General features: G+C 30.0%; 1 protein-coding gene across 6 annotated transcripts in view; it reads right to left on the reverse strand.

Annotated features, from left to right (window-relative positions):
* Window positions 1-7749, reverse strand: part of LOC126905977 (uncharacterized) — a 26363-nt gene extending 18614 nt beyond the window's left edge. For 4 of the 6 annotated variants that reach the window (XM_050686190.1, XM_050686194.1, XM_050686193.1 and 1 more), the window contains exons 1-6: window positions 7623-7749; window positions 7424-7562; window positions 4750-4823; window positions 4535-4675; window positions 2155-2233; window positions 1984-2061 (exon numbers count right to left, since the gene is read on the reverse strand). In XM_050686190.1, the coding sequence (XP_050542147.1) occupies window positions 1984-2061; window positions 2155-2233; window positions 4535-4675; window positions 4750-4823; window positions 7424-7562; window positions 7623-7679 (568 nt within the window). In that variant the 5' untranslated portion in view covers window positions 7680-7749. The remainder of the gene's footprint in view (window positions 1-1983; window positions 2062-2154; window positions 2234-4534; window positions 4676-4749; window positions 4824-7423; window positions 7563-7622) is intronic. The other 2 variants (XM_050686192.1, XM_050686191.1) reach the window with 2 other exon arrangements.
* Between the last annotated feature and the right edge of the window lie 2450 nt (window positions 7750-10199).

Raw genomic sequence — 10199 nt, forward strand, 5'->3', positions numbered from 1 at the left:
ATAAACCCAACCCAACTTAAAATTTTTATCTAACAGTAAACATTTATTGTGAGCTTTTCTTATTGGGTAATTAGTCTCGTTGATAATGTCTTTGTTTTAACAATAATNTAGTCTCGTTAATAATGTCTTTGTTTTAACAATAACCACGCCAGCAGACAACGCAGAGAAACTTACGAGTATGTTTGCAGTGTTTAATTTTTGTCTTGGTGATTATTGTGCCGCATCTTTTCAAGGCGTTAGCGCCGGGACACATTAGGCCATCACAATTCCGCCTTTTAAATAGATATAAATATTTTTGAATCTTGTTTTGACTAGGCCAGAGGAATATTTAAGAAATATTGGTGTCGATCTTTCAATAAAATATGTTCTCTCAAAAGAAAATACTTATTCAACAAACGTAAAAAAGATAATAAAGACAGGTTATAATTANAACAAACGTAAAAAAAATAATAAAGACAGGTTATAATTCTAATTCTAATAAAATATAGAGTATTTAGAATCTTCTACAAGTAAAATCAGTCATAGACTTTGTGTAATTAAATTATATTATTTAAAATTTGAATCGTTTTCGTATATAATTATATTGACTATATGACGTGTAGTGTAAATCGTATACGTTGTGTATTTAATACCTGAATCAACATTAGATTATTTGAAATATTATTGCATTACATAGGACGTAAGGTAAGTACAATTTAACCTATGATTTCAAACCACCAACAATCTATCGCGTAATGAACCATCAATAAAAATTAAACATTCCAAATATTTCCCTACAATTCAATAATCTATTATTTCCCTAATTTATTCTTTTTGTTTTTGGTTTATTATATTCAATATTTCAGAGTACTTGTGTTTTGCACTTCGTCTGCACCTCATACCTAAGTGTTACCTTTATTCCCTTCCTATAAGAACGTCTTTTTGACACAGTTAATCCGGAGTGTCAGCCGAACACGGTAACTGCTGTATGATCACACGCATGTGAATACCCAGGCAGCAAACTCAACATCATTGTCGTAAATACTTCACCTACTACAACCTCCTCTCTTGGTGTTTAATTTGTGTTACGACAATTTTGTAGCTTATATCCAAAAGCTAAGATGTCACACTAATGGGTTTAAAGGTATTTTAATAAGTTTTACATGGATAAAATATTTAAATACACATTTTTATTTCACATTAAAAAAATATTAATCATACAGTTAACTAACTATTAAGAATTACAATTGTGTAATTAAATATCTATATGTTTTATATTTTAATAAAAAATGAAATTTAACTCTTGTAGGCTACTAAAATTAATGCTTTTGAATAAAAATCTGGAATTATGTAAATTACTATTTTTTAATTTTTTTCTTTGAAATAAATGTAACATTAATAAAAAAAACTGGGAGAGCAAATTTTTGATTGGGGGTAAATAAAATTGCTTGATAATGCTGTATGTTCACCTACAGGGAAAGTTATTTGATTTAAATCTATTGTCTATTTATCATTTTAGCATTAGCTTTTAAAATATTTGTATTTGTATTAGTTTTATGAAATTTTTTTATTGAAACACTGTTTTAAGAACAAAAAAATGACGAAACCAAATTATTTTTTATTCACGTGGCTTAAAAATATTATTAGGATATGCAAATAAAATAGATGTCAAAATGAATTTATGACATTTAACAGACATACCGTTTGGTATTTTTATCCAAATAATAAGGTTGGTGGATTATTTTAAGCAATTACAAGTACAAGTAAACCGAGAGCGGCACAGAATCTACAATAAATTGAAAAATGAAATTTAAATTAACTTAAATAATAGTAATGAAATACAATTAATGATTGGATATAAGGATTAAAATTATTTATTATTTTAGATTATTTTAAATAATAGTTAAAAATATTTGTAATAAAGATCATATATCGAACTTGAATTATTATGTTTTGAGATTTTATTTAGTATATTATCACAGGCATTAAAATCGTAATATTTACCAAAGTATGTATTCTTAAATTTTGCCTTGTAGAATAATATTGTTATCAGCACATCATTGAATCTGTATAGTGTATGCTCTAAAAATTACATTTGTATTNAATGTATGCTCTAAATATTACATTTGTATTAAAAAATATATCAATTTTTTAAAAAATTTGTTAAATATTTACTCTGGTCATTAATATTTTTCTTCATATCAACTAAAGTACTTTTGAGTTTTTCATTGTTATTTTCGTTCAGTGTTACTACCTAAAATATACAAAATAGTTTATTGTTATACATTTATTAAATACCCTTATTTTTCAAGTTCCATATTTTAATAGGTACCCGGAAATTTTTTTTTTATTTGCATTTAAACAAATACCTTGTAAAATTTGAACTCTATTGGACTTTACTAACATTTGGCTCTCTAATCTTAAAGTTTTACATATAATTAAATTTATGTTGCTTTTTATTCGAAAAGATTTTTAATTGACAAAAATTTGTATAGAATTTAAAGTATTTTTAATTTATTAAAACAAGATCTCTTTATAATTTCGGAAGTTATTAATATTATATAGTGATGAGACGGATGTTGTTAGTTTTATCACTAGTCACTTCCCTGTAAATTCAAACTAACAAGTAAACTTCCATCGATAGTTGGATAATTACGAGTATTATTTTATAAGAGATTAATGACCAATATTAGCTATAATGACTACTTTTAACTACTGTTGTTATTGATGAGTGCATAATTTTTCAAGAAAAAAAAGAATCCAAAAAAAAATGCATTTATAAAAAAACCCAGCACAGTGGGGTCATGGCATAGTTGGGTCTAGTATAGATGATATCTGACAGTGATTAAAATCACTATCACAAAAAGCGCTTCGATGCAAATCTGTAGATAGTGTTTAATTTAAAAAAAAAAATTTGTCAAAAAAGTAGGTCAAATGAGAGCTGAGAAAATAAATGATAGCTACAAAAAAAAAACCACATAGTAAAATAATATTAATATGAATTTCTTCTCACGAGAGGAGACTACAGTAATGGAATCCTTGATATTTATTGAAGTTATTGAATTTAAATGAGATAAAAATCAAATGAGTTAAACTTTTTTTTTTAACTCAAAAATAATAAAAAAAAAATTCAGTGCCACAGTCGTGAAAGACCCAAGTGTTACCGTCTCAAAAACCGTACGTCTCATTCGTCTCTTAATAAAAATGGAAATTTAGCTAGTTCAAATTTTAAAGTTATTTTTCTCGACTTCAAAGTAACAAAAAAATTTAAATATGATTAATTTTTTATACTATGTCATTTAGATTGATATAATATTTATGAAAATCAGTGTAATCCCCTTATAATAAAATAAAATACACAACCAAGGATTTTAACATAATTATAGCATATTTTTAAATACGGTAGGTATTTTCACCATGTATTCTCCTATATAAGATATTTTAAAATAAAATAAAATACAAAAACTAGAATTTTAATAGAAAAATAGCATATTTTTTAATACGGTAGCCATTTGCGCATAGGTCATCGGGACAAATTTTTTTTTTTTCATTTTATAGTGCATAAAATAAGCTTTAATTTGATATATGTTTAAAGGACGCCGTATTTCCGGAACATTTTCAAAAATTAAGTTGAATAAGTTAGTTTTTGTAAAAAAGTTGCTATTTTAAATCCCCTTTGTGAGCAGAATAAGTGTTAGATTTTCAAAAAAATGATATCAAATGAAACGGAAATATCTAAGGCTAATTTTCAATAGCCTTAATAACAGTGCTACTTTTGTAATTGAAGAACAATTTTTATTACGATCTGTTTATTATTTTTCTTTCTCTTGTTCCCTTTAATTTGTAGGCGAGGTTTTTTGCCTCGTATTTATTTAATTTTTTTTTTAAAACTTCCTCTTATTTAATAGGATATAAAGTTTAATTTTAACAACTCATAAAGTTATCACCCTAATTAAATTTTATAATGACTATTCTCATTATGATATTNAATTAAATTTTATAATGACTATTCTCATTATGATATTGAAAACATGTAATAAAGTTTTACTAAATTTTCGAATATTATTCCTAAAATCCACACTTAGGAATAGTTTTTTAGCTTCCAAGCAAAGTTGAGAAGGTAATTATTTTATTATAAAGTGTTTTTTTTTTAAGTCTGTTGTCTGATTTTTATATCTTACTTGACCAATTTTTTTTAACGATACGTAAAAAGATCGCAAATATTATCATTGACATTGCTCTTAAAAATTAAAAGAAAATTAATTTTTAAAATTTGAATGTTTCGACATTTTTAAAATTTTTTTTCTTAAAATTGGCATAAATTTTTCAAAATAAACAAATAAAATGAATATATATGATTTTTAATTCATCCTTAATACCTTTTAAGGGTGTCAATAATATTTAACTAGCTTATAAATCTTAAAACTTGTAATTAGAATTTTTTCAAAATCACTATAGGCTTTATTATTTTTGAGTAGAGAGAAAAAATTGCTGGGCAACTCGTGTAAGTCGTGCGTAAATAACTATAAATGTTTATAAAATAATTTATAATTACGTTTCCAGTAGAAGAACAGTAGCCAATAGAATCAATTAATGTAATGAATTTTTCCTTATTTATCAAGCCATCGTTGTCTGTGTCAAGATTACAGAAAACATTTGAGATAATTTCAACATCATTTATATCAAGTTTTTCCGCCTAAACAATCAAAACTAAATTAAAAAATTCATTCAGATAAAAAGACTAATAAATCAATTAATATGTGATTTTACTTTTTTGTCATCGCCTGTCTTTTTAACTTTAACCAAAAATTTCAAAATCTTGAAAATTCTTACACTGAATTTATCTATAAAATATGAATATCTTAAATAGAGAGTAATTAAAATATCATGTTACATAATTGTGCGGAAACTTCGGGTCAGCTGGAGCCGGACATGTTAGAAAAAACGGTAGAAACGATCTTTCTGACACATCCGCCTCAGCCTCCCACGGCAATCAGGGTGGCGTGGTGATGCAGGAGTTTTCTAATCAGGAGTTTACCGAGCTGGATTAGATACGTGCATTCCCAACCGTTGCCTCCTGGATCGTGAATTTCTTGCGAGGTAGAAAAAGACCAAATTGATGCTTCTGAGAAAGTGTGATAAGAGAGTCTCCCTTCGTCGTACTGATCGCTGTGCATGTTGGGCGACCTGGGGAAGATACTCAAACAGCTGCTTGTTACCCAAATCGAGGTTCACCTTGCCGAAGTTGGTGGTCTAGTCAAGAAACAATTCGTCTTTAGTAGGGGAAGGTTCACGGACCACAGGCAGNTAGTAGGGGAAGGTTCACGGACCACAGGCAGGTACAATTTCACTCCTCCAAAGCATACCGTGTTTTGGTTGAAGATGCCGCTTAAGGACTCCATGACTAATCTGGATCTGGTCGTAGGTAAACGTCTTAAGTTCAGGCCGCACATAACTTGTATAGACCAGCGTGTCCAGAAAGTCATGAACAGCCTGGAAAAACTCGTACCCAATCTGGGAGAACCGAGGGAATACGCTGATTCAGTTCAGGCCAGCGCCTTAAGAGTTAGTGTTGTATGTTATATGTGTCGTAAATTTTTTTACCGTCCTCACCTCAACGTGGTGCAAACTGGGCAATGGATCCTACTCTGGGGATATAAGATCATATTTTGAATCAGCTCTTGATTAATTTCGGGCTAATTCACAACGCGATGGTGTAATATATACAGAAGGCGTGAGCATCAAAGTTAAGAAACACATCATAGTAAAATTAATATCTTTTTAGCTTCGCATCGAAACTATAAAATTATTTGAAAAATACGAAAAAAATTTTTTTTTCATCTCTTAATCGTCGAATAATATTAGTTTATATAATTACATCGCCATAAAACTTTGATNAGGTACAATTTCACTCCTCCAAAGCATACCGTGTTTTGGTTGAAGATGCCGCTTAAGGACTCCATGACTAATCTGGATCTGGTCGTAGGTAAACGTCTTAAGTTCAGGCCGCACATAACTTGTATAGACCAGCGTGTCCAGAAAGTCATGAACAGCCTGGAAAAACTCGTACCCAATCTGGGAGAACCGAGGGAATACGCTGATTCAGTTCAGGCCAGCGCCTTAAGAGTTAGTGTTGTATGTTATATGTGTCGTAAATTTTTTTACCGTCCTCACCTCAACGTGGTGCAAACTGGGCAATGGATCCTACTCTGGGGAGATAAGATCATATTTTGAATCAGCTCTTGATTAATTTCGGGCTAATTCACAACGCGATGGTGTAATATATATAGTAGGCGTGAGCATCAAAGTTAAGAAACACATCATAGTAAAATTAATATCTTTTTAGCTTCGCATCAAAACTATAAAATTATTTGAAAAATACGAAAAAAAATTTTTTTTCATCTCTTAATCGTCGAATAATATTAGTTTATATAATTACATCGCCATAAAACTTTACTCAATGTTAATTCAAATACGAAATATATGTATATTTTACTAACGAGTTTCAACAACAATTAAATATATATTACTAGTAGCGCACTGCAGTATAACATTATTACACCCGTTTGATACCTGTCATCGTATATTAATCAATTGTATGTATATTTGCGGTGAACCGTTAAGTTTAAATTCATGTCTGTAGTTTCATTATAACTGAGAAGTACTATCATCTTATATACACTATAGAAGTATCATTATTCTATCATACGTGTACAAAATAATAATTCACATTCACCGTATTTAAATAAATCATGGCGATTCATGACGTACACATAAAAACAATATTTAATACATTATTAACATTTTTTATAACTTAAGTAAAAATTCTATACATAAAACTAAATATGTTTTTTCGCATATTCACCGTAACATTTTTAAGATCACATTATCCATCATTATTTTTTGTTTCTATTAAAACATTACTTTCTCAGCGATATCGAACTTAAATAAGCGATCTTATTCTAATTGGGTTGCTGAGATCGAGCTGCGTTCTGCTTCTTTCTTCGCAAACCATCACAGTTTTTGGTAGCCGTCACGTTATATCTTATATTTATTTTGAGTGTCCTTTGCAAAAGCTTGGTCGAAAATGCCGCCTTTACCACATTGACTTGTTTTTTTTTAACCGAACTGTATTTATGAAACTGCTGACACGAAAATTAATAAGTTTGAAGCAAATAATAATACAATATTTTTTGTTTGCTGAAAAAGTTAGTAGTCTGGTCTGGTTAAAAGTATTAAAAAAATTAATTCAAGGTAACAAATGTTCAAAACACTCAAATATAAAAATTTATAAGTATATTTTTATAGTATTTAAAATTGAGAATTTTTTTATTTTTATATTTTATATATATTTTAAAGTAAACAAAGTATATTAATTGACAGATATATAGAAATAATTGTGTCAATAAATCTGAAGCTAAAAATTATAGTAATTATAAATTACCATCAAGTTTATAATCATTGTAGGTCTCTTGGATATTATGACCAATTAATGCATCTTTTATTTTATACATTTTTTTACCATGTTTACTGAATATCAAAGCTTCAAAGAGTTCTATTTGACGTAGATTAAGTCCTTCGTTCTTTAAATACAAATTTATCATATTTAATAAATAAATAAATAAAAAATTTAATGGACTTACTGTTATTCCGTTAAAAAAACACATTAAATAAACGATTAGTATAGTTTTTAAATGCATTAAAATGATTTTTTTACTTAAGAAAATAACAATTTAAAAAAATAATTATTCAAATGTTTAAATTCTACCTGTGAAATTTTACATATAATGTTTTATAATTTATACTAAAATAGTGTATATTAATAATTTAATCTAAAATTATGTTTTTTATGAAACGAAAATTAGATTTTTGTGTATTGACATTATTAAATTTATACTTAAAAACAATTTTTTTTATGACGTCTTCAAGCGTATAAATTTACTATTCAACGTGTAAAAACTTAATTAAAAAAAACAAATAAAATAAATTTTATATGATATAATATTAAAATGTTTTACATTTTCTTGATGAATTAACGACTACAGCTATATGTTTCTTTAATATAGAAAAAAAAATAATTTAGAAAAATAATTTCTTTGATATTGAAAATTTCATACTTTGCTGCTATATGACTTTTTAAATAATATAGATGTAGTAAGAATATCTTAATATTTTTCTATATATTGAGAGCTGACGACTTGGGCCACACGGTAGATTTTGGAGTCGATACCCTAATGGCTATTGTAGCTCTGCTACTTTTTTTGAAAGTTTTCTAAAAAAATATAGTGTTTTTATAAAATACAAAAGAACTCTTCGTTAGAAAATACTTTCTCCTTCAACATACCAATCTGTTAAACAAGACAATCATGAAGTTATACACTAACTTTTTTCCTCTCAAACAATTTAGAATGATGGATATCTTTTTGGATATCTAAGTTCTTTTGGATTTCATTAAAAATCTTTCGATAGTCATCATTAGTATTTTTAGTATCATCATTTCGGGCTTTCATTCATTCAAGAAGATCTCTTTTCTTATCAGTCACTTCTTTAGCTTTAGGAGTACCCTATAACTGCGGACTACTTTTATCACTTCTCTCATTATTTTCATAAGCAGGAGATGAAAGAGTATCTATATCCAGAAGATATGGAGGTAGAGTAGGACGCTTGCTTGGTTCTTCTGCCATGATGAGAAAATGTAAAATAAAATCAAAGAAAAGCGTGTTTGTATAAGTAAACGCTTATCAAATAAGAAGTTAATAGTCGATTCGGATGCATATGGAGATCAATAGCCACGAAACCCGTAAAGTTAGCCGCTTACTAGCCAGAGAGATAGGCTAAGAGGGTAGCCCCCTAACGAAATCATATTTCTTAATGACGATGGAACTATATGGATTGACGGTTACTGCATCAGGGGACTCGGATGCTCCAGTGCCGGTGATTAGTGAGGGCGTACCCATCAATCAAATACATACTAAATGCAGGACTATTGAGGCTCCTGTGGCTCCTGCAGGCAACCACGGGGATGGTACTGTGACTGCAGAGAATTATGACAACCAAGACACTCCCACCAGTGAAATAGCCGGGAGGTCATTAGAAACGGATTGCTCGAGTAACACTGGAACGGACAGAACAACGGCCATCCCCCCAGATACTTCATCAACACCCTTTATATTGGTGAGATTGTGGAGTGCATAAAGGAGGTTTTGGCAAAGGTCCGACTACAGAAGCGGTTAGTTTGGACGGTTAGTTAGACCAAAAAGTCCTAGCTGGTGACTCTTTTTTTTACGATCGACTAATTATGAGCCGCCCTGGAACTGCTGTTAGGCATTATTTCAGGGTGGCCCACGCCGTCTTAATATATCACACCACCACGTAGTGAATCAGCCCGAAATTAATTAAAAACTGATTCGCAACGTGGTGTGGTCCCCTCCTGTTAACCGGATCCAGAGTGGCAACCGTTAGGGAGGGTCGGCAAAACAACTCACAAACAAAAACAAAAAAAACACAAAAAACAAGAACCTAAGGCACCGGCCTAAACCAGCACCTCAGGTCCTCCTGAGCCGAACGTCATGGCTGCCTCTGTCTCAGGCGTTCCGCCTCCTCCTTTTTTAACAAGATGGATTCGGCGAACGCCTGGACGAGCCTCCACATTATTGTACTATATATATATATATACTTGACAGAGTAACATACAAAAATACTAACAAGAGGGCAGACTGCACACATAAACACTTTTGCAATTCATGGCCAATGTGCCATGATAAAATATCCCTAACGACAGTTGACTTTTTACCATCATCGTGACCACTACTCTTGTCTTATAATTGACTTAATTTTTCTACCACGTAAATAGATTGTGTGTGTGCGTGTCGCCATCAGCTCCCTGTTGGATTATATCATATCTAGGTGTCCAGCAGGTTGTATTATTTAATAAATCTTTACTTAATAAATATTTATATTGTTGTTAACCAAGAGTTTTACATATAAATATATATTGTAGGTCGACCCTTGGTAGTTCCTCTAAGGGAATATAAATTAAATAAGAAACCTCAGTACCTAAGGTAGATATAGTATAGTCAGCTATTCCCCGTTGGTCCCTTAGAATACTGTTGACGGGCATTTAGGCTCAACCCCTAAATAGCGACGTAATAATTGGTGGAGGCACCGATTTCTCTGTTTTATTTTAACCTTTCAGTGAGGGATCCACCCCTAAGTGCACT

The sequence above is a fragment of the Daktulosphaira vitifoliae genome, unplaced genomic scaffold (assembly GCF_025091365.1).
Source record: "Daktulosphaira vitifoliae isolate Bord-2020 unplaced genomic scaffold, ASM2509136v1 Scaffold_4, whole genome shotgun sequence".
NCBI lineage: Eukaryota > Metazoa > Arthropoda > Insecta > Hemiptera > Phylloxeridae > Daktulosphaira > Daktulosphaira vitifoliae.